This window comes from Bidens hawaiensis, unplaced genomic scaffold (genome assembly GCF_021521415.1).
Source record: "Bidens hawaiensis isolate Kalapana, Puna unplaced genomic scaffold, B.hawaiensis_p1.1 tig00020769_1, whole genome shotgun sequence".
Taxonomy (NCBI): Eukaryota; Viridiplantae; Streptophyta; class Magnoliopsida; order Asterales; family Asteraceae; genus Bidens; species Bidens hawaiensis.
In genome coordinates this window covers 188,258-214,232 of record NW_027505018.1, presented here as the reverse complement: position 1 = coordinate 214,232, position 25,975 = coordinate 188,258, and the positions used below count along the sequence as shown (strand labels likewise).

Below are 25,975 nucleotides of genomic sequence, written 5' to 3'. Positions count from 1 at the left end.
GTTAAACATATTTACAATTCTATTTCTCTTCCTAACTTGTCCCATCTTAACAAAATTTTTACTACTGTAAACACTAACATGAATATATCTAAGTTATGAGGTGCAACTAAAATTAAATCATTCATAACAAAACTGAAACTGTTTTCATATCATAATCAGCAATCCAAGACAAAACAATTAAACTACCTTCATCAATAATCCAAACAAGACACAAAAGCCTTTAAAAGCAAAACATACTCCGTACCATAACACTCAACGATACGACTTCTGGAACCTGGCACGAGCACCACGCCCACCAAACTTCTTGGGCTCACACCTTCTCGGATCAGCCACAAGCAAAGTCCTATCATACCTCACAAGCACATCCTTAATCTCCTTCTTCTGCTCTTCATCCACAAACTTCTGGTAGTAAGCAACCAACGCCTTCGAGATACTCTGACGGATCGCATACACCTGAGAAGTGTGACCTCCACCTTTCACTCGAATCCTCATATCAACGCCGGCAAACTTGTGACGGCCGAGGAGAAGAATCGGCTCGAACACCTTGTAACGAAGGATCTCCGGCTGTACGAGCTCAATTGGAACGCCGTTGATCTTGATGAGCCCGCGCCCGGCTTTGCAGTGCGTGACGGCGACGGCGGTTTTCTTCCGTCCGAAGCATTGAACGGAGTTTGGAGCAGCTGCCGCCATTTTCTCTGAAACTGAAACCCTAGGTTGTATTACGGCTTAGGCTAATAGAGCTTAATGTTGGTTTTATACCTTCATACCCGCTTGTTGTGTAAAGCCCAGTTTGAATAAGTAGATTTGAACTACAGGCCCAGCCCATTTCCCATGTTAATTACAAATGTTATTTGGTTAAACTAAAACTCTTTTGGTATATGTAGACAGTGTTGTAAAAATTGTTAGTAAGTTGTTAGTCAGACGGTGGGTGGGAACTAACGATTAATTGGGGTTAATTATATCGAACTTAAATGTATAATTTTAAGTTTTATATATACACACACACACATTTTTATATGTAATTTTTAGTTTTATATATATGCGTATACATTTTGGGCCGAAATTGGCCGGAATCTCATAGGAAACTACCGATTTTGGCCGGAACCTCGCCAGAATACGCTGACTAAGTTCGATTAATCACGATTTTTGGCCGGATTTGACCATTGAACGATTTATTGGCAACTAACCCAAAATTAATTAGTGGGGTTGGGGTTAGCGATTAATCGGGGATCATCGGTGCCTAATTGAGATTTTTGCAAGATTGCCTGTAGGGATTAATCCTTGTGTGACGATTTTTTGGGTTAAGTTTATGTGGACGATGCAAGTTAAAAAAAAAAACATTGGTTTATTGTTGTTAATTTGGTCTTACTTTTGTTTTAAGTAGCGTATTAGTCGTTTCATTTTGAACAAATTATGAAGCAAGGAGATGCGTGCATAGTTACAAACACATGCAACCCATTAATTCTAGTTTTCTTAAAAACTTGGTACATGTATAAATATGTTTGTTTCGGTATCGGTACCATTTTGTTAAAATCTTCTTTAAATCCGAAATGACAAAAATGACAATGAAATGAATAGACTAGTTTGACACTATTTTGTAAAGCAAACAGTAATGAAGAAACATGAAATCCCTACCTCTACTAGTAACAAGAGTCGAACAACTAAAAACCAATACCAATGGATTAATCCGTAATTTGTTCCAAACCATATTCTCTAGAATTTAATTTACTTCAAAATTTATATGGCAACAAAACTATCATTTACCCCTTAATTTGTTATCATTTACTGCCTCTAAATTATTTACTACAAAGTACTCTGTGGCCAGTTAAAACCAAAGATTCTGTGGCCCAATGAATAAGGCGCTGGTCTCTGAAACCAGAGATTCTGGGTTCGATCCCTAGCAGAGTCGTCTTTTGTTTATTTATTTTTATGATATATAATCTTGCCTTTTCTACACCTCCAAATGGTTACGAAAATATTGCTTGAATTATTTTCTTCTCCACTGTCTCCACTATGTAATCAATCATCCTTCACCAATAAGACCAGATCTAAAATAAGGTGAAAAACTTGTAATAGGGAGGCTGTCAATTCTTTGTCAAGATAAAAATGGGCGTATTCTAGTGGGCCGGTTGGCCTGTGTACTATGTTGTCATGTAAAAATTGGTGTATTTTGGATCCGCCTCCGATAACGAGTCAATTTATGTTAACAAATTTAGAGCATTTACGGTGAAATTTGTATATCTAAAAACTCAGTTTTCTTTAAATATATTCCAACTTTTGTTTTTTTATTTTAAACGATTATTTTATTTACTAATAGCAATGGGATTTTGGTCAATCATCATTTGGAAAGACAATATCTTATCCAAACCATGATACAAACCATGATACCAATAGGCCAAATACCATTTAATCCCTAAATTTGTTTAATCTCTCTCATTTATTCTCTATATCTATCTTTATATTTTCTTTTATTTAATTATTTCCCTTTCTTCCGTGTTTGAGGCATAAATCCAAATCTTCATGTACAAACCGAAATGTTCAATATACAAAATATTATTCAAATTATGGAGATGGTAAATAGTGGGTCTACATCTTTAGAAGATCATTAAAACAAAATCTCTAATATTTACGGCTTTGTTCCAGAGTTCAATTATATAAAAGAACGGAAAAGAAATGTAAATTTTTATTTTAGTTTCTTTCCCCTTTTCTCTTTCCTATATTTCTTTCCATTTTTTTCAAACCGGAAAAAAAACATTTCCATCTAACTTATTCTTTATTTTTCCTTATTTTCTTTAAATATGTTTTATTTTTTTCATTTAATAAAACTCAGAAACACAATTTTCTTCAATTTCATTTCTTTTATTTCTTTAAAAAAACCTCTAGAACACAACAATTTTTTCTTTCCATCATTTCATTTCTTTTCCATCAATAAATGAACTCGGGAACATAGCGTTAGAGATACAGATAGAGATGGAAATAAAAAAATAAGACAAATTTTTAAATTTAAACTTTGTTGTTGTCAGAAAATATGTTTCCGTAAATTGGAAAGGTGTAATCGAAGTTTGTGGCTCCAAGGTGAAAATTTAGGTTTGTTTGCATGAATTTCAAGACGATGGCTTGCCGGAAAAGGGAAATGTCTTCATTCTTCAAGTTCCCAAGACATATTTAACGAGAGAAAAAATGATTTGAAAGGATGTCAGAAAAATAAATTGAAGGAAAATTTATAATTATTTCATTCATTTCGATTCCTTCCAAATTGAAGAAATTTTGAAGGAAAAAAAAAACTTTAACACACAAAATATTTACTTTTTTTCTCACTTCCTTTGGACTCAAATCATGGTAGTTAATTAAATCTTTTCTTTCCGTTTTTCTTCTTTTCTCTCGTTAATTCTCTTTTCATTCTTTTCTTTTGTTTATTAAACCGAAAAACATAGCGCTAGGGTTTGTGTTAAGGGATGAGAAAGGGGTGACCCGTGGGTCTATATGTTTTTATTATTATAACTTTAGTGTATTTATTGTTATCAATAATATATATATATATATATATATATATATATATATATATATATTTAATATTTACAAGTGGGTCCAATAAATTTTATTAGCTTTGTATTTGTTAGCAAGGAAATTAAATCAATTTTCAATAAGTTAACTTATAAGTATTGATGGTGTTAATTAAGTGGACATAAATGACAAAATTATAATGCAAATGACACTGTGTCACAAGAAAGATCTAAACCTTTGAATGAAAGTGACTATTTACATCAACCCACGTGAACGAAAATTGGACTTAACTAGGTAACTCTAGTTTTTATATGGTTGGATGATACAAGTTTTGTTTATAGAAAACGGAACCAACTAGAAGTATCAACATAATACGTAAGAAATTGATGACTAATTTCATAAATTAGCACTTGGATTTCTCTATACTGGTCCAACCCACAATAAACATTCCATCATGTTTGGTGGGCAATTATAAGATAACATGATTTGACGAAATAGGATAATTCTATCACCAATAGGAATCATACATATTTTGATCATTGGATATGTTGTTAAAGCTTTATTAAGCTCGAGCACTAAATCTCTTTGACATCATGCATACTTTCCAATTGGTGCGTCTAATGGTGCCAAGACGACTATTTTATTGGACGTTATCATAAATTAACCCACCCACCTTGACTAGATCAATAACTCTTTGGTAGTATTTAGCGTAGTTGTCATTATCAACATCCACAAATTGAAAAATCAAATGTCATATGTTTATAGCAAATGATGCACAATTGAAATCGTCAATGAAAACATAATAAGTTAATAACATATGGGACCACATAGTAATTCATTTTATAAAATATTTGATTGAAGACATAGTTGGTAAGAAATTGAACAATAGAAAAACAATAACATTTGCACTTCTTTATACTGGGCCCAACCCACAATAAAACATTCCACTAAGTTTGGTGGCAATTATCAGTTGATCCGACGACATAAGGTAATTCCATCACCAACAGGAAGCATGCATATTTCGATCCTTGGATCCGCGGCTAAAGCTTTGTTGAGCTCTAACACGAAATCTCTGTAATATCGGACATACTTTCTCAATGGTGCATCTGCTGGTGCCACGACTGAGCCATTCCATAGGGTGTTATCATAACCAATCAACCCACCTATCTTGACTAGATCGATCAATCGTTTGTGGTAGTTAATATAGTTATCCTTATCAGCATCCACAAAAATAAAATCAAATGTCCCGTGATATTTTCCCTAAATATCAATAGATGTATCATATCAATATCAAATAAAAAAACGTCTAAATACAACAAAATTAGTAACTTTTAACTTACATCGGCTATCATTTCATCGAGAACCGGTAAGGCAGGGCCTTCCTTGAAGTCAATTTTGTGGGCAACTCCGGCTTTCTCTATGATGGGAAGTCCCACTTCATAGTTTTCTCTATTTATATCCATCGCTAAAATCTATCATAATAAACTTAAAAGTCAAATTATACGAACAAATTTTCGATTCTAGTTATCGTTAATAAAGGACCTATATCTATATAAAACACGCGGTTATTTTACCTTGCCATCATCAGGAAGAGCAAGAGCGGTGGCCAGAAGAGAGTAGCCTGTGAAAACACCAATCTCCATGGTGTTTTTAGCATTCACTAATTTCAATAGCATGTTTATAAATTGTCCTTCATCGGCAGAGGTTGTCATAATATTCCTGAATACATTCAACATATAATAAATATATAGAGATACATGACAAATTCTAATAGTAATAGTATATAGGAACATAAAGAGAGTAACTCCATTCAAATAACCTGAATAACCCGAATATCATATTCAATACACTCGAATTCAATATAAAATATAAAAATTTCTTTCTTTTTTATGTATTCAGTAAATAAAGAATTTTGTTAAATCTAATTATAATTTGTTATAGTTTGTGTTTATCCTTATTAAAGTGATCATGTGCACAAGTTTGAGTTCGATCGACGATGAAGAACTGACGAGACTTACCATGGATGTTTCGCAGTGGCCTCTCTAAGCTCCTTCATGGGTTCAGGCTCCCTTGGATACACACTTGTTTCAAGAATATACTACAAAACATATGCAACAACTTAAACCGCCCGTTTCTTTGTAATAACCATAAAATCATGATATAAACGCGTCCGAATCAATAAAAACGTTACATACCTGATATAGAGCATCACTCTGCAAAAGACTCTTGTGACCAACCTCTTGGTGCCGGCTCACTTGCTCTCCATTACCTGACTCGGTTTTCGTCTCAACGTTGGTCGCCATAACTATAATTGTTCCTTGTTTTCTCTCCGGTTTGAGTTGTGAAACAAAGTGTATAGCAACTAATTGCTTGAGTTTCCTAGGCAACAAAGAGGGGTATATATGGATGTGAAATCCGGTTCAAATGATGATTAGGAACATGAACCTGGTCGGGGGTTGGTGAGTTTCGGTACTTAGACCCCACTTAGTGGTACCCTGTCAGTTCGTTATTGTTGGAATATTTTTAGTTGTTTCTCAGTTTTTGTTTTTATTAATTTTGTGAACACGTGTTCTGTTATGGAACATTGGATTTTTTAAAGCAGATTTTAGTATTTTGAATAAAGTAATTTCTAAATTTGGCAAACAAATATACACATTAAACTCTACAAGTTTTAACAAAGAAAAAGTATCTTGCGTGGGAATATAGATATGGTTCACATTTCACAAGTTCATTGCTTCACGCTTCACAAAATTATTTTTGAATGTTATAAATTAATACATTCCACATTACTGATCCGTAGATGATGAAGACAACATGAAATGGTGATACATCATTAATCAAGATAAAATAAACAGTATGATCTAAACATACAAATTCAAAAACAAATACTTAACACATGGTTTTTAAACATATTGTGCTAAGATATTCACTAAATCAACATAGCTTCAAAATATAACCATACAACATCATTCATGCATAATTATAAATTCGTCATAATCTCGAAAGAAAACCAAATTAATGCAAATTAACCCTTTTCGTTTTGCTTGGTCGTATCTCTAGGGATATTCTAGTGATAGGTTACTCATCACATTAGTAAAATTTTCAACACAATTTAAACCATGCGTAGTCAAAACACTTCACCTTGAGCGTTTTGCGACACGTGACGGTCCAGGAAGCATTGAAGAATTTTGTAAAAAGTGGTGTAATAGTAAAATATCAATAGCTCTCATGTAAAAAGCGTTTTGGCTGAGCGTTTTAGTGTTTTGTTGAGCATTTTAGTACTTTTGTCTTTGTTTTTTTTGTCTTTTAACGTCTTGCGTACCTATCGTATGTTAAAACATTATTATACAGTATCTCGACCATTAATGATAGTTATCCATTTAAACATCAAAATTTTATTTATTTAATTTCTAATTATTACATGTCTGTACTATTTATATGTGTCCCCTTTTATGACGTAATGAAATAATATATGACGTAGAATAGAAATGAATAATAAATCGAAAAGGAAGGCTGTGGGGATTTGACTTTAGTAGCTGCCCAAACAAATAAATGGAGGGCACAACTGCTCAAGCCTACACAAAATGTGACAATATGGTGGAAACAGGTCAATGAGTAGTTGGTAAACCATATCATGAACCACAAAATAATTAAATATTATGTTTTTCTTTAAACAAAATTCAACTTGATTAAGATAGTAGTTGGTGAGTACCAATCACGCACCAAAAGTTGGATCAACATTACCAACTTTTCTGTTATATTTTAATCTAAGTGATTAAAAAAACTTTCATGGTTCTACTATAAAATGAAACATCTCAATTATTGAGTTTTCCTGTTACTTAAGATACGTAACATAGTAATAATTAATGATGCTGGAATTCATGATCGCGGGTATTGTATATTGTGGCTTTTAGCAAATTGGGCTTTGTCAACTATGGTGGTTGAAGAGGTAGGTCCCAGCAGAGCCCAGTTGGACCCGCAAGACTCACCTCAAAGAGGGAAGCCTGCGTAGTTGAACCCGCAAGACTCACCTTCAACAGGGACGTCTGCGCAAAGGCTAAACTCGCAGAACTCACCTTGAAGAGGGACGTCTGCGCAGAAACCAACTGGATCCGCAGGACCCACCATGCTCAGAGACGTGACGTCCTTACGCGCAGTACGCAAGCTGTTCCCGCAGGAAAAGCCTTCCAATGGTGAAGTACCCCGCCTGTTCCCGCAGCTGCGGATACAAGCCATCAGGGAAGGCTACCCGCGCAGCAAGGCTACACGCACAAGGCACTTAACTCTTAAATAATTCAGTAATGTCACCTGAAGAAGGAGTGAGCAAAGCCGGGAACACTCCCGCACAAAGCCGGGAACACTCCCGCACAAATGAGCCAGTCCGTACGATACTGGAAGATCTTTTGTACTGTACCTGACGAGGTATGGACAAAAGATCTGACCAAGGATACGACAACTCACTGACAACAGTATGACGAGCAGCACGCTCTTGTACTGTATGTCACTATTAGCCGCTGCCTACTCACCAACCTGTCGGAGGACGTGCATTGCCTGCAGTTGGTGGAACAGGAATAGTACACAGCCGGCCTGGTTACTATCAGCCGCTGCCTATCCACCAACCACCAGCATGGCATGTGCGTAGCCCACAGTTGGCAGAATAGGAACACTATTCAGCCGGCTGTACCTGCTTGGAAACCTACCTTCGGCTATAAATACTCCAACACCTTGGAATGGTATCATCTTATCTCATATCTCATATCTTGATATATTACCTGATATCTGCTCTAGTCATTCTCTTAATATACACTTATATTCAAGAGCAATCTAGTCTGATTCTCACGCCGGAGGGTGGTCACAAGGAGGTACCCCCCCTTCTCAGTGACGAGCTCACGGTGTCTGTTTTGCAGGTTATCAGAAGAACCATCTTCGCCGGATCTAACCCCTCGTGGGAAACATCTATTTAACCCCCAGATTATCCGTAATCTGCCGGGGTCGATTAGTGTTTCTTCATTGGCGCCATCCGTGCATAAAAGCTAGAACTTAATTCTTTTTCAGTTTTCTCAAAACTTCTGGAAAGATGGTTAAAGTTACTCCGGTCCCAAAACCAACGAGTGACCAAGAAACCCCGGTAACCACAACCCCAGCTACTGGGGGGAATACTGGCGACTACACAGTTTTTACGAACACTACCCCGGTTACCCAAGCCGTGGCAAGTGCAGTAAATTTTACGAACACTACCCCAGTTACCCGAGCTGGGGCGAGTGCAGTAATTAATCTTTCACTGGGATTCACCGATACCCAGTTAGAGAGACAACGAACGAGGCTCCCCCGCCAAACACTCGATGAAGTTAAAGCGTGGGCGGAAGCACGTCAAAAAGAATTCCAAGCTGAGTTGGATGAACGCTTACGTTCACTCCAACAGGCTGATGAATTCGGAGAGTACTTGGACGATGATTCGGAGGAATCCGATAGTGACGCAAACCCTCGTCATAGGGCGAAAGGGAAGCGTAAGGAAACGGACTCCCAACCGAGAAGGCATTTTGGAGAAACCTTCAAACCAAAAAACGCGGGTGGAAACCCACGTGACTTCTCCAAAACATTTAGACCAACTGCTGCAAATGCGGAAGTCCAAATTTGCAAGGGACATTGCGGAAGCAATTGCCCCGAAAAGTGCCAAACAGATGTCCAACATCGGCACTTACGATGGTATATCTGATCCAGACGATCATTTGAACAGATTCATAGCGGGGGCAACCGTCAGTAGTTGGACGGAACCTACGTGGTGTTACATGTTCCAAATGACGCTTGTTGGGGCAGCTAGAGCGTGGTTCGATCGTCTACCGGTCCACCACATCTACGATTGGGCAGACTTCCAGCAGAAGTTCAGCCAACACTTCAGCCAACAAAGAAAGTATACCGAAGAGCAATGGACAATCCTCAACTGCATCCGAGAGGAAGATGAGTCTTTACTAGACTTCATCACGCGCTTCAATTCAAAGAAGCTAAGTCTGGGCACTATTAGCGAAGATCTTGTTCGCGCTGCTTTCATCCAGGGCGCGAAAGACCCAGAGCTCATCCGCACCTTAACGGGTAAAGATGGCATGCCGTCCACATGGGATGCCATCATGACAGCAGCTAAACGCTTTGCGGAATCGGAGAAGCAACTGGGTAGAGATCTCCCCCAGAGCACAAACCTCTACACCCAGAAAACAAGAGAAGACAACGTCCTTACCGCCCGACTAAACAAAAAGCGGAAGCTAGGCATTTGGCTGTCAAGGGTAAACTTTGACACCTCATCCGGCTTGCAACATCGGTTAGGCGGAAGGGATAACGTACAGTCGAACCAGAACTCCAGATGGACGCCACTCACCAAAAGCGTCACCGAGATATTCGTCACTGAGAAGCTCCCATGGCCAAAGGCTCCAATAATCCGACATCGTCACAATGCTGATTGGAGCAAATACTGTGACTTTCACAGGACAAAAGGCCACAACACTGAAGAATGCACAGACTTGAAGGACATCGTCGAAGCATTTGTCAGAGATGGGACGCTCGTGCACCTCGTGGCGTAACGAACGCTGAGCAGGCTGATGCGTGTAGAACCCCAGTTGGGGAAAACACGATTAAAACTGCAGCTTCAATGTCGGAGACTACATACTGCGTAAACAACGAGATTGCCGAATCAAGTGCATATCGGCTCAAAAGGCTCGATGACACTCCCAAGAACATGGAAGGGAGCTCAATTACACAGTCTGCATGTAGATCAATTCCAAACTTGTAAAAGAAAATGCCCAAAGCCACTTCTAATGGAAATGATTCTCCTTATCACATTGACGCTGATGGTCTTACATTTATACTTATGAACTTTCCACACTGATATGCCGGTCTTCACCGCATACATAAGTGGGGAAAGAAGTCGTTGCGTGTGGAAGGCGGCAAAACCCGCATAAACACAAAAAACGGCAAACCTTCACGCAGGTCAGTCATAGGTAAAGTTCGGTCATCCCACTAAATGAAAGTGCCGGTCTTAGCCGCACAAATCATGATAGAGGAAACCGAACTAACCTATTGATAACCGCGCGTCGAACGGTTAATTTATTCAAAAACTGATCCCGGTTTTCACCGCATAAATGTGTAAAGAAATCGTTGCGTGTGGGCGGCGGCAAAACCCGCGTAAGCACAAAAAACAGATGAAGACAACCTTCACGCAGATCAGTTATAGGTAAAGTTTGGTGATCCCACTAAATGAAAGTGCCGGTCCTAACGGCACAAATCATGATAGAGGAAACCGAACTAACCTATTGACAACCGCGCGTCGAACGGTTAACTTATTCAGAACACTTAGAAAATATCTTCAAGGAAAAAATAAGGAAAACCTCCACGCAGGTCAGATATAGGTAAAGTTCAGCCATCCTACTAAGTGCAAGTGACGGTCTTACCCGCACAATCACGAAAGAGGAAGCAAAACTTTAACCTATTATCTGCCACGTGGATAGGTTAACTTATTCAAAGTACTTAAGAAATTGCTATGTTAAACTACAGTATGCACAAGCGAATCATACATTGTTTATGCGGCAAAACAAGTGCCAAATTAAACTATATGCATGAGCAAGTCGTACAACGTTTATAAAGCAAGAGTAGCGGTCCTACCCGCACAAAGATTTATATTCCATAATAATTCAAGTATTACAAGAATGGCCGGGTATCTACCCGCCTACAAGAATATAAATCTATACAATGTAAACCTATCCTAACAGTGGGAAGGGATCTAAAGGTTCAAGCTTCAGGACCACTCCCTCCAAACCCACTTGTACCCGCACCATCAGTTGGCTGTGGCGGTTCAAGGAAGGTCTTAAGAATGGTTAGCCCATCATCAGCAGCAGCAACTTCGTTCACCTTCTCCACCACCGGATGCGGGAAGGCGGCATACTGGTTCACTTCTTGGTCATATACAGCTTCAGTATCCACATCATATAAAGGGAAGTTGGAAGGCGGGATGCCCTTCTCAACGAACCCTAGACCAAGCAGGAAGCCGGCCTTTTCCCCATCCTCATGAGAAGCGTTGAGGGCTGCGCTCATGGCATCGTTATATGATGTGTCCGTGAAGACTCGATGCACAACCTACAAGAAAAAATACAAGTATCAAAACCTTTTCTATGTACAAAGAAAAGCGTAAAGATATTATGAAATTACGCATACCTGAGACAACGCTTCTCGAAGAAGCCATTCCTTGGCAACCAGAGCCTCCTGGAGGGCAGCTTGAGCTTGGTTACGGGCGCGTTCGGCTTCACTTTTGTTAAGGTTGGCGAGCAACACTTCCTTAGCAACAGCCTCTTCAACGCCCTTTAGTTTCCGCTCAGTGTGGTCAAGCACGCCCCTCTGGTCCAAGATCTCTTGGAGCTTCTTGGCGTCTTCCATAGCCAAGGCATCATGAGCCTGCTGGAGCCTCTCTAGCTTGGCTTTAAGCTCCTCATTCTCAATGCGTAGAGGCTCAGCAACAGCTTCAGCCTTGGTGGCCCTCTCAGTTGCGTTCCGTGCAGTTTCCTTAGCCAGCCGAAGCTGTTCGTTAACAACTTGGGCAGCCTTGGAACGGGCCTCGAGACGGGCCTGAACTTCAACTTCAAGGGCCTGGAAGGCCTTCTCCTTCTCCGCAGCAACGGCGGAGAGCCTCCTGTTCTCCTCCCGGACAGCCCGCGCTTGAGCTACTTCTTGGATACGAGCTGCTTTTAACTTGTCGTTTTCACGACAAAGCAGCTCGACGCGCGGCTGCATCCGGGCTAGGAGAATCCGGAGCTCATTTGTCAACCTACCCCTCCTGGTAGCTTGACATTGCTTCCCCCAGCGCCCCCTTGGGGCGGCGTGAGGCGCCCATTCGACGCATTCTACAGGCGTCCGAAGGGTTGTTCCTCGGCGGATGTTCCATCGTGGAACATACACTTCATTGGAATCCGACACTGTAAAAGCAAAAAGCAGTTAGGAAAAGATGATAAAAAAATATATATATATATAAAATAAAGGCCAAAATAACCCTACGCACCTGTAGGGTCGACGACAGGCCTGTAGCCGCCAAACCCATCACCCGAACCTAACGGATATCTATCAAAGAGGTCAGGCAGATGGGAAGGAGGCAGAGATTGGCTTGACGCCCCAACCCCGGACATACCTGAAGGACCAGCCGTAGTCGCCGGCGCCGGAGGAGGCATAGCGGAGGCCGCCGCGGTAGAAACCAGCGGAGGTGAACTCACCGGAGGTGAACTCACAACCGCGGCCGCGGCTGTGGAAGAATCCACAGAAACACTCACCGCCGGCTCAGTGAAAGAATCAGTGAATATGGCACTGACAGCCGGCGGGGACGTCGTCACAGTTGGAACAGTTGGCTCAACCGGGTGAGCAACTGAACCAACAACTGAAGCAGGCGCAGTCGCCTGGGTCATCGCCTCAGGTAGGTTGACCAAACCTACCGTCATGGGTCCGGAGGTGCTCCTCCCCGCTCCGCCCTGGAATGCGGTAGCATCCACGCCTGCACAAAGACAAGATATATTAGTATAATGGCGGAAAGATATGAAGTTAAAAGTAAAAGAAGTTTGTACTTACGAGTCCTCTTGAGCTTGAAGGTACGAACAGGCGGGGACGAACCCGATGGAACCGGCCTCTTTACGCCGGTCACCGTCTCTGTACTGGTCTGCCCGGAGGTGACAGCCGTCTCAACCTCCTGAGCAATGGTCTCATCACCACCAGGGTTCCCCGCCACCTCCTCGCTTTCGGTCTCCGAGTCAGACCGATTCACCGGATCGGCAGTGGAGGCAACCTTCGCCTTCCCCTTCCCGCCGGCAGCCTTCTTCTTCCTCGCCAAGAAAGGACCATCTGCGGATTCCTCATCAGAAGATGACAAAATTAGAGGAATTCTCGCAGAGGTTTGAGCATTGAGAGGGCGAGGGTCAAAAAGTTCTTTACTGGCCGCCTGGCGCTCAGGATCTCGTGGCCTGGCGGGTAGACCTCCACGAACCGATCCGCCGTTTGCTCAAGGATGGGCAACTCGTTCTCATCTAGAGCACGAGTACCCATCCGAGCGGGACCATCACTCTCCCGCGGCTGCAGGAGAGACTGCAAGTCGTTTCCCTCTGTAAACAAAAAGAAAAAACGGTTAGAACAAAAACCCTAAATTAACGGATAATATGAAGCATACCGTAAGGGACAGAGTTCAAACCGTATTCAAGGACGATGGGAATCTGTGACGCCTCCTTCCATACCCGGCTCATCCCGAGCATCACCATCCCGGACTCCGCAAAGCGGTAAACCGGAGATTGGATCCGGGAAACCTTGGAGAACCATTCCGCCTCCTGGTAGTTGGAGGCGTGAAGGGCGAGTGCTCTCCCACTCTTAAACGTCATCGCAAACGTCATCGCAAGGGGGACGATCCGATTGACCAAGGTGTACCACCCCTGGATGCACCTCCAGGAGTAGAAGGTCATCAACCGATCAACGTGGGGCTCCACACCCAGAATGAGGCACACCCACTCAAAGTGGCGGATCTTGGCGATCGTCATCGGGTGTACCTCCGTCAGATGCACACCGTGCCTCTCCAAGACACGGTATACAAACTTCGTCAATGGGAACATGAGATTCCCATAAACGAAGAATGCAGCATACACCCCTATTTTGCCCTTGGGGGCATCGTACACCGTCTGGTGTGGCTCCGGAAACTCAGGCTCGAACGGCTCGAGCATGAACTTCCGGACGATGTACTGATATAGCTCGGTGGGAAGAGCACACTGGCATTCGCCAGCAGTGCTCTTATCGTCTTTATCAGACGTAGACGTCGGGATCTCGACGTACACGTCAGGTTCCTCGGTGGCAGCCTCAAAATCGTGAGTAGAAGACATGTTTTGGAGGTAAAGAATGATTTCAGGAGAATGCTCGACAGAGAATATTCGCCGGAAATCGCTTAGAAGGAGAAGATAGAAGTGAAAGTGTGGATTACAAAGGACCCTCTCCCTCTTTATATACTCATCGCAATGAATGCGATGAATTTAATGCGGAGGAGAGAGAAAAGAGCTGGTGCAATGAAACTATGACACGTGGAAAAAGCAAGCTGGCAACAGCTGTTGACGGGACGCGCGCCGTAAAATACGCACCCACGCGCCCAAAAAATCGCGCCCACGCGCCTGAAAAAGCGTCTGGAATGACCATGTACTGTCACGTCGCCATAACTTCCTGCACGTCCTGACACTGTCAGAAGAAACCGTCGGACGACGTTTCAACAGTTTGGACTGTTCTTATCCTTTCACCAACTCTTCGAATTTCAAAGATTCAAAAAGATTCAAAAGTAAGCGGGAATATACCCCTTACCTTGGCAACCAAGTAACTATAAGACAGGTGCGAGTACAGTGTTAAGGCAAAACCCTTCACATACTTAGCACCTGCAGGGAATTGAAGCCAAGAATACCTAGGCAACCAAGTAACCATAAGACGGGTGCGAGTACAGTGTCAAGGCAAAACCCTTCACATACTAAGCACCCGCAGGGAATTGAAGCCAGGAATACCTTGGAAGTAAAGTAACTATAAGACGAGTGCGGGTACAGTGTCAAGGCGAAACCCTTCACATACCTAGCACTCCGCAGGGAATTGAAACCAAGAAGGATCTTCCGGGCCATGCTTGCGGAAACGGGAATAACATCCCCGCATAGCGGGAACGTCGAGAACTAGATTGTTTGAAGCTCCAAGATGGAATTGGTTGTTTAAACATAATTGATCACTATGTTCAAAACTACCAAAACCTCATGGAGAATCTACAAGTGGGACTCAACGCTCCTGACTTGCGAGGAGATTACAGACCTACCTGCATCATACCCAAAGATCAAGCAGGAAAGTCAGGAATTTCTGCACGTGACATTAGGACTTCCGCGGGAAGAATCCCCATGGAAAACCTTAAAACTAAACCCTTTTCAAAACCCTTTGCTTAAGTCCAAAAGTTCACCTCACTTATTAACAATTCATGAGAAGAACATTGGACTGGGGGGACTTTAAGAGGTAGGTCCCAGCATAGCCCAGTTGGACCCGCAAGACTCACCTCAAAGAGGGAAGCCTGCGTAGTTGAACCCGCAAGACTCACCTTCAACAGGGACGTCTGCGCAAAGGCTAAACTCGCAGAACTCACCTTGAAGAGGGACGTCTGCGCAGAAACCAACTGGATTCGAAGGACCCACCATGCTCAGAGACGTGACGTCCTTACGCGCAGTACGCAAGCTGTTCCCGCAGGAAAAGCCTCCCAATGGTGAAGTACCCCGCCTGTTCCCGCAGCTGCGGATACAAGCCATCAGGGAAGGCTACCCGCGCAGCAAGGCTACACGCACAAGGCACCTAACTCTTAAATAATTCAGTAATGTCACCTGAAGAAGGAGTGAGCAAAGCCGGGAACACTCCCGCACAAAGCCGGGAACACTCCCGCACAAATGAGCCAGTCCGTACGATACTGGAAGATCTTTTGTACTGTACCTGACGAGGTATGGACAAAAGATCTGACCAAGGATACGACAACTCACTGACAACAGTATGACTAGCAGCACGCTCTTGTACTGTATGTCACTATTAGCCGCTGCCTACTCACCAACCTGTCGGAGGACGTGCATAGCCTGCAGTTGGTGGAACAGGAATAGTACACAGCCGGCCTGGTCACTATCAGCCGCTGCCTATCCACCAACCACCAGCATGGCATGTGCGTAGCCCACAGTTGGCAGAACAGGAACATTATTCAGCCGGCTGTACCTGCTTGGAAACCTACCTTCGGCTATAAATACTCCAACACCTTGGAATGGTATCATCTTATCTCATATCTCATATCTTGATATATTACCTGATATCTGCTCTAGTCATTCTCTTAATATACACTTATATTCAAGAGCAATCTAGTCTGATTCTCACGCCGGAGGGTGGTCACAAGGAGGCACCCCCCCTTCTCAGTGACGAGCTCACGGTGTCTGTTTTGCAGGTTATCAGAAGAACCATCTTCGCCGGATCTAACCCCTCGTGGGAAACATCTATTTAACCCCCAGATTATCCGTAATCTGCCCGGGGTCGATTAGTGTTTCTTCAGTGGTGCAAAGGTATTGAGTTCGGCATGTCAAGGCCAAGCGTTTGTGGATCATGAGGACTTAAGAGACGTTGGGGACGGATGAGAACGGGAGGAGTCAAGCCAACGGGCTTGTTTATTTTTAATGGATATCTTATAAAAAATTTATTGATATTTTTGTTTCTTTCTTTGCATTATTTTGTTTTCTTTCTTTCTTAATGTTTACCTATCTTCCTATAAGACGATATCTAGGGTTATTGTTTCTTTATTTTTTGGTGTTGATTACTTTTCCTTCAAGGATATTTTATCAAAGCATTCAGTTCTCAAAGCTTTTGATTAAGGAACGTTGTGCTTAGCCATGTGTATGATTACGCTTTCACCATCTTGTTTGCGCTTTCGTTTGCATTAAATGATAACTAGAGTGTGCTAGGAAAGATGGTTGAAAATAGAAAAAGCCCCCCAACTCCCCAAGACACGCCAAAGGTGGCAACGAAATGAATGGCCCTGAACCACGTGAGGTTTATATGTACCTTTTCACATTACCATGGTCAAAGTGAGATCGTACCGCGTTAAACACTAGTATATAGGATTGACCTATTACTTATCATTTCAGTAAGGGAAATTTCTCAAATTCAAAAGGACCATTTTTGTTAAAAGTATGTCTTGTTTTATTCTATCAATTTTATAATCCTTTTATATATTTTTCTCACTTTGGGCTTGCTCTTATTTTGCATATGGGTGTGCTTGCTATTATAGGCTATGGTTCTCCTCTTGGGCTTATGAGGTACATTATTACAAATTTACAATCAAATTTCAAATATATTCAACTCTTGTACTTACCCTCATATCAACACAATGAAATTTCTTATAACCAAATGTAAATGCTCTATTAATCTAGCAATCGCAATTTCCATTACTTATAAAACCAGTCAAGAATAGATTATCTAACTTATAAAACTGAGAATTTCATATTTCTTCAACTTTGCATTCCAAATCAGGATTCGAAATTTTTAAATGCCTTTAGTGGTGTTATAACACACACACACACACACATATATATATAATGCAATATTTTGGTGTCTTACACTTCAGTTACTCAAATTTTCACTTCACAGTGTATTGTTCTTGTTATATTCGAATTTAAACAACTTCAACAAGTTTTATATATCATTTAGAGTAACTCTTATCTTTTAGAAGTGATTAAAAGGGTTTTGCATCAAATTTCACCTAACTAAACTTCGTCCATGTACATATACATAAGTACCACATACACATACACATACACATAAAAACATACAAATACCATACACATACGGACATACCATACACCACATACATATATATATATATATACATACAAATACCATACACACATATACATACACATAAACATACCATACATATACACAAACATACAAATACCATACACATACGGACATACCATATACCACATATACATATATATATACATACAAATACCATATACACATACATATACATATACATACAAATACCATACACACACATACAAATACTCAAGTCCCAGATCAATAATCAAACACGATATAAACAAATAACTCTTGTTTATTAATCAGAAAATCTAACACAAAAACTGATTACAACTCTCAAACCCTAACTTGGTTTGACTCTTGATGAACCCTAACTCGGTTACATCCCGTGTGTGTCCCTAGATGAACGCTAACTCGGTTACACCTCACACCACACCTATAATGTCTAACCATGACTTGGTTTATATAGACTAACCTAACTTGCTAGCCAAGACATTACCTATTTTAATTACAATACAATTAGGAAACATAATATAATTAGGAAACATAACGTAATTATAAAACATAACCAACTATGACCGACTTGTCAATATTGGTCCCTCAAGTTCACCGAATTGTGACAAGAGTCTGAAATTACTTTCAACAAATACCATATACATAAACACACACACATACCATTCATATACATACAAATATCATAAACACATACACATACACATACACATACACATACACATACACATACACATACACATACACATACACATACACATACACATACACATACACATACACATACACATACACATACACATACACATACACATACACATACACATACACATACACATACACATACACATACACATACCACACACTGATACACATACATACATGAATGAACACATACTATACACACATACATACATATATATAAACACATATCACGCTAGTAAGCTAGCTTTGTAAGCTAAGCAAGCCTAGTTTCCCGGGCAGTACTCGTATACACACACATACCATATATATATACACACACACACACACACACACACACACACACACATCATACTTACGCCACACATACACATCATAACCAGTTAACCGGTCACTAACCTATCAAAAATAACCGCCAAACCGGTTTTAACCCTCAGTTTGCTTAGGATTGCCGGTCGCTAACCGGTTTCAATTCGATTAACCGGTTAGAACTTGCACCCCTATTCATAACTAGTTTCAGCCAAGCCACTTAAATTTCCACCACATCGGCAACAACATATTCATATAACCAGTCTTTATATCATCCCATGAGTTTTCACCGATTAATATTACCACCAAATCATCATATAGCATACCATTATTACCTTCTCTTTTCAGAAACTAAAAAAAAAAGACTCTTTAAACACAGAAACAGAAACATATACCCCAAGACTTTCATTTAGAAAGACCGGGCGTCTTGCAAATCGGACACAGATTCTTCTGTTTCAGCCACTCCTTGATGCACCCTATGTGAAATTCATGTCCACAATCCAATGTCCCAATGTCATCTCCATTATTATACTCTTCCTGTAAAGATTAATCACTCAAATTAAATGACAGATACACAAAATAAGAAACATTTAATAACAAATCAGTAATGGTCACAGTAGTTAAAGATGAAGCTGACCTGGCAAATGCAGCATGGCTCATTGTTTTGGGTGGCTATAGCCATGAAAGAGAAGTGTTTTCTTGGTTTCAGTGAGTTCGATATGACTTCCTCAGTCAACCCGGTTTTAACATCCCCGATGCGTTCTTCCAGTGCTAACAGTTCCTGATACCGACAAATAGTTTACAAATATAACAAATAACCCAATATATAGATACAATCAAGATATAACTAAATGCAAAAGGTTATATATGAAGTTAACCTCATAAGACATGTTATCGACATCCAGCCTCATATCACGGTGCCTATCATGCAGATCCGCAATCCCGTTTATAACCGGATCGATGAGCATGTAATCCTGACATATCACATATCATTGTCAGGTAGTTCCATTAATTTTATTTATTCAAGGCTAATTATCAAAAACTTAAAACAGGTAACAATGTATGAAAACGTAACCTTATAAATAGAGATTGAAAGAAATCAAATATTAGGTTAGATGACTTTTATTTAAAAAAAAGAACGTTCTTTAGATCGAATTCCATCGCGTATTTAAGAGAGATATTTCATGTTCTCACTTGATTTTCTTTAATTCCAATCAAATCGTGCTAATATCCAAGAACTATGATGGTCAAATACTCAAATATATACTAATCGACATTAAAAGTATAATAACTAATAGTTCATGTTAAGTCACAAGAGATAAACTTAAAATGAATAAATTTATGAAAATAGCAAATATAAGAAATATAAAAAGTGAAAAAAAGAGGCGGTCGGAAAAGATAACACCATACCTCAGCATCAAGGTTTTCTCCTCTTCTCAATACACTCAAAATCTGGCGCACCTGTAACACAAGTCTACCGTGTAACAGTTCAAATATCCTAATTTGTAATGCTTAACAAGAAACGCACAAATAAAACATAATGTAACTTTTTTAGAAAAATATACTACAATAACTACATGAAAGGACACAAACCTCAGATAGCCACCTATATCTTCCATCAATGTCATCATCAAGAACATCTTCATCAGGTATTTCCAACCTTAAAGGAGGTTGATGATAGCGCGGAGGGTTCCGCGAGGAAGAAGGGCGAGATGAGAAATGACGAGTATGCCTTCTACGCCCTCCAGACTCATTCTCTAAGCCTGGGAACAGATCCCAACGAGGTGGATCATTAAATACTTGGTCCTCATTTGATTCAGGGTTCATATTATTCATCATACCAGTTGGCATTAGCTCATCAACTGTTGGGGTGTTAAGATTCGGTATCATAAGATTTGACACTTGCTCATCATTAGTTGTGGCGTTAAGATTCGGTAACACACTATTCCCATTCCTTAAACTAGAGGGAACATTCACGCGGTTCACGTTTGACCTCGCGGTTTGTGTTGAAGCACCATACAAAATTGCAAAAGGATTTTCGTTAAAAGCCGGTGTTTGAGGTGACCGTTGACTTGAATCGGTTGACCTTTGGTTTGTCGGTTCTTGAGCATTAACATAAACTGGAATTCGACCTGGATTACTAGTAAACAAACCTCTAGCCACAGCACGAGTGATCCCAGAATCCAAGCTCAATTCCATATCTACAGGAATAACATCAGACCGGTTATTGCTATTATTTCCATTATTATTAGCTGCATTGTTTTGTTCACTCGGTCTCGAGCTTGATTCACCCACATCCCAGCTGCCATAACTTTTCTCACCAGTAATCTCATTACTTGATGCACGCCTTTCGGTAGGAGCAAATCTCCATTCATCCCCGGTCATATCGAGATCGTCAAAATTAACACCTTGATTAAGATCAACGATCTCAGGGAATATCACATTCCTTGACCGTTCCATCACAAACAATCAAAATTCACCTCACCACCAAAACCCGAGCCGATAAAAATGTGTTCCTGTAATTAACCTATTGCCATACATTACACATAGATTAACAATTAAAGCACAAACTTTTCACAATAATAATAATCAAGAAGCTTCACAAATTGTTAATTCTAATTAATTATATGCTTGCTATACAAACAAGATTACACAGACCATATATTTATCGAATTCGCTTAATCGAAGTCGATTAAACTTCAATCAAACAACAAAATAAACAATCAGACGACTTCCGATCATCGAAAACTAACAGAATTGCTACCGATTTTCAAAGTTACAAACAACCCACATAAAATCATACCCAAATTCAATCAAAAACTGTAGCTTTGACTTCAAAACAATCATCAATTAAACCTAATTTCATACAACACAAATCTATACAAAATTAAACACAGCAAAAACCCAGATCGACCCATCTCACTAACCATTCAACACCCACATAAAGAACCCAATTGAGCATAAATCGGAAGCAAATTCAACGAATTACATATAAAAAAGCAGTGAAATTGAACAAAAGTTTAATCGGAAATTGTACCGATTGAGATGACGGAGTTGAGGCGGTTGATCGGAAAGCTTACGTCATGGAATCGGTGGTCGCCGGTGAACGGAGTTTGCTAATGTCGCCGGAGAAAGAAACTAAGGGGTTAAAGTGATATATTGAGATTTGTGTTGATATGTGTTTGAAGGACTTGTGTTATAAAACTAGCTGTTCAAAACTGATTATTATTATTATTATTATTATTATTATTATTATTATTATTATTATTATTATTATTATTATATTAATTAGTTTCATTTCTATAAATTATATTAAAATACTTTTTATGTGATATTATTATAATGATTAGTTTCATTTTTTTACATTAAAATATAATATTTTTTTATGGGTAGTTTCAGTTACATAATACGAGTATTTTTTTAATTGATATATAGTATTATTTATGGATAAGTATTGAATTAACTATTAATTAAATTAAATTAAATTAATATAAGTAGTTCACATGAATTGTGAAGGAAATTTGATTCTAATGATTACTAGTAAATACTTTTCTCCTGTAGAAGATACTTTATATTAATTCTTTATTAGATTGTTTTTTTCTGTTATGCTTCATATATTATTTTATAACTCATTATTAGTGTTCTAAAAAGTAGTTTTTTATGTTTAAAGAGAATTCTTAAACGATAGTTGTTATTAAACTATGGTTGCTTTTGGACTTGTCCGGATTAAGTTACTTGTAAGCTTGTTTATATTATCATGGGTTGTGTGAGAATAGTATATATGCTGTACTTATGTGCTATTGTGTGCTGTACTTATGTGCTATTGTGTATTAGTAGAGTAATGGGTTGTTTGGTAATTTGTGATGAATCATTAAGAATCTTGAGATTCTTGATTGATTAAGAGGTCTTCTCTTAATCATTTAGCATGTTTCTAAAACTTACAATTAACAAGACATCATGAACCATTAAGATGTATCTTTTTAGTGAACCAAACACATTTTATATCAATGTGGTCTCTTAATGGAATCACTAAGAGGAAAACAAACAACCCCTAAAAAATAGGTGTTTAGTACATTAACAAACAACCCTTAAAAATAGGTGCTTAGTACATAATTATATATAAATACACTCTCTTTTTGCTCTATAATACAAGTCTCCCTTATTAACAATTATTGTTTGTCTTTATCCACTAGAAGCTCATGACTTTGTTTCTATTGCTCGAGTGTAGACTTATAAAGAGGTCGCTCATGCTTGAATTACATCACTCGAGACCACTTAGCAATGGACTTTTCCTCCTATGCATAACCAACACGTTCAAAACGTGTTTATGACATTTAGTGTTTAGCATTCCTTATAAACCGTTACAACTCTTATGCACGTGATTAATTTGTGATTTGTCTAGAGTTTTTCAAACGCCGCCTTACGTGCTCATTGTCCTTGATTCGTATATCTTAACTTTACACGCAACATATTCACACACACACATATGTGCCAATGAAACCAACTCGATAATAAGTAGGAGAAATGATGTTATATAATGTTTGTACTTATGTCTGATTGTTTGTAATATTTTTTTATTAAGACATAAAATATAAAGATACGAAACAATCGCTCAAAAGATATAAGTGTTAAACTATAATTCAAAGTGAATTAGTTGTGATTAACCAGAGACATGCCAATAGTAACCAGTGGATTATTGACTGATGTCTGAGACGAAAATCTCATAACGTCTCCCTTTTTTAGGGAATACTTACCCGACAGTTTATCTTGCGCTTTTAATTGATAAATAAACGAACGATTTTTGTTGAAATTCTCACTAAGATTTTAGTGACAAAATGTCCAAAAGAGTATAAGTCTATAAATAACATCAAAATCCTACCAAAATTGGCAAACTAAGATCAACAAACCAAATCCGGTATTGGCTGTTCAGATTCATTCGATATTAGTAACTAAAATTTCTTTCCAGCGTCTCGGCCAAACCTCCTTATTTATATCATTTTTGTTTATTTAGTGGTAAGTTGGTAAATAAAATGTTGAAATTGGTGGTTTAGAATTATACTGCGGTAATAGTGTTATTTGAATTTTCTTCTTTGGTTGGTCCATCACGTGTGAACGCGTGATAATAAATTGTGGCGCTTTACCATTTTTCTCACTCACATATTTATAAGGTACGGGCTGAGAATGCTATAAGTTATTAACAAAATTAGGCGATGCCGTGTCAGATGGTTTTAAAATCCCCGTAATTATTTTTGGTTTCCCTATTAATGCATGGTAGTTATTTTGGAAATTAAATATGAATGTATTTTGTGATTTTTTCCGGGTGTGTTTGGAATTGCTTATTTAAGTGAAAAATGACTTTTTGTTAAAATGACTTATTAACTTATAAATTTTAAAAGAAGTTTTTAAAAAAATGTTTTGATTAGCTTATGTGCTGGGGAAAACGAAAATAACTAAAAATGACACTCCTTTTTTTAAAAGGGGTGTAATAGGTTTTGAGGATTAGAGGGGTGTAATAGGTAAATAAAATCCATTAAGTTAACAAGTTACATATTCATAACTTTTCAAAACCTTTTTATTTTGACCTCATAAGTTAAAATCCATAAGACCTTATGTTTAATCAAACACCTTATACACCTTATAAACTTTTTAAAAAGTTTATAAATTATATATTGATGAAAATAAAGAATCTCAAACAACCCCCTAAGTCTCTCTTAACATAAAAACCTTACACGATGGTGTCAATGTCTGTAGTGGAGCCCATGCTACTAATATAATTAGTAATTTTGTATCACTTGAAAACGTAATGTAGTTTAATTGTAAGACGTACAAACTTAGTGTAATTAAGTACTTGTTTTCATGACTTGGTATTGATTTGTGCAATATTTAAGAATGTCATGTAACACTTTAAAATGTCTAAAAGTGTATGTTAGTTATAAATATGTGAAATTGGCCCAAATGACTTGCTAGGATGTTGATTCGTGTAGGTTGTAACCCATTATATCATACAACGCCCATTAAGACCCAGAAGTATAAGGTAGTTAAAATTTTGAAAAGTTGGCGAAAAATGACTTATTAGGATAATATAGCTTCGGGCTTCGTGTAACCCATAGCAACTCATTAGACATAAAGTCTATTAACACCCAAAATTGTAAGATGCTATTTGTTTTTTTAGAGGTAATTTTCCGCAGTTTGTGAATCATATTTGTTAATAAAGAGGTGGACCAAACTTCTGCAGTCTGTAACAAAAGACTGTTTGTTTTTTAACGTCTGTAAACTGCTAAATAACTTGGTGGCGATGTACGGATGATGGAAGTGGGTGGTGGTGGTGGTGAACGGTGGTGCGAGACGGTGTTGGTGATGGACGATCGTAGACGGTGGTGGTGGACGATTGTGGTAAACAGTGATGGTAGGTGGCGGACAGGTGGTGACGGCGGGGTGGGTGGTAGTGGCGGATGGTTGGTGGTGGTGGTAGACGATGGTGGTGGGTGGTGGCGGTGGACGGTGAGTGGTGGATGGTGGTGTTTAACCCTCTCCAGGCCTTAAAAGATCTTAGAAGTGGATGAGCCAAGTCTGAACCAAAAAGAGTTTGTGCACAAGTTTTTTTAATGAAAAGTTCGAAAAAAACAAATAGTCTGGAAATGATAATGTTTGTGTGTTGTCTGCGCGGTGCAGTCATAAGAGCTTGCGCAAACCTAGGGATGGCAATGGGTCGGGTTTAGGTATTCCGAAACCCATACCCGGTTATGAAAGTCCATCCCAAACCCGTCCCAAACCCATCGGGTTTTAATCCTCTCTAGGCTTTAAAAGATCTTAGAAGAGGATGAGCGAAGTCTGAACCAAAAAGAGTTTGCGCACACGTTTTTTAATGAAACGTTCGAAAAAACAAACAGTCTGCAAATGATAATATATGTGCGTTGTCTGCGCGGTGCAGTCATAAGAGCTTGCGCAAACCCTTTTAACAAAACAAACACAACTTAAGTTACGTAGAGTTGGTCCAAATTAACTTACAATAAATACTGGATCATTACTATTCCTTTATCTTGTTTTGTTAACATATGGAATGAAATGAGTCACTACTTTGTGTTGTTTG

At 39.2% G+C, this 25,975-nt stretch overlaps 3 protein-coding genes across 5 annotated transcripts; all 3 read right to left on the bottom strand.

Moving 5' to 3' along the window:
* Window positions 1-133: 133 nt before the first annotated feature.
* On the bottom strand, window positions 134-743 carry LOC143609913 (small ribosomal subunit protein uS9-like). The gene has a single exon (XM_077084534.1). It carries the CDS (start codon window positions 688-690, stop codon window positions 253-255), a length of 438 nt encoding a protein of 145 aa, XP_076940649.1. The 5' UTR covers window positions 691-743; the 3' UTR covers window positions 134-252.
* Window positions 744-4,320: 3,577 nt separating this feature from the next.
* Window positions 4,321-5,883, bottom strand: LOC143609915 (caffeoyl-CoA O-methyltransferase 1). The gene is made up of 5 exons (XM_077084535.1): window positions 5,700-5,883; window positions 5,523-5,602; window positions 5,079-5,223; window positions 4,845-4,976; window positions 4,321-4,764 (listed from the first exon to the last, which is right to left on the bottom strand). Exons 1-5 carry the CDS (start codon window positions 5,805-5,807, stop codon window positions 4,471-4,473), a joined length of 759 nt encoding a protein of 252 aa, XP_076940650.1. The 5' UTR covers window positions 5,808-5,883; the 3' UTR covers window positions 4,321-4,470.
* A 13,103-nt stretch (window positions 5,884-18,986) lies between these two features.
* On the bottom strand, window positions 18,987-22,097 carry LOC143609928 (uncharacterized). Of its 3 annotated transcripts, XM_077084546.1 has the most exons (7): window positions 21,923-22,097; window positions 20,727-21,401; window positions 20,479-20,648; window positions 20,296-20,346; window positions 19,764-19,859; window positions 19,523-19,666; window positions 18,987-19,422 (listed from the first exon to the last, which is right to left on the bottom strand). In XM_077084546.1, the coding sequence occupies exons 2-7, from the start codon at window positions 21,343-21,345 to the stop codon at window positions 19,291-19,293; spliced, it is 1,212 nt and encodes a 403-aa protein (XP_076940661.1). In that variant the 5' UTR covers window positions 21,346-21,401; window positions 21,923-22,097; the 3' UTR covers window positions 18,987-19,290. The 3 variants fall into 3 exon arrangements, with proteins under 3 accessions (XP_076940661.1, XP_076940660.1, XP_076940659.1); XM_077084545.1 differs by having other exon boundaries at window positions 18,990-19,422; window positions 20,479-21,412; XM_077084544.1 differs by having other exon boundaries at window positions 18,990-19,422; window positions 20,479-21,401.
* Between the last annotated feature and the right edge of the window lie 3,878 nt (window positions 22,098-25,975).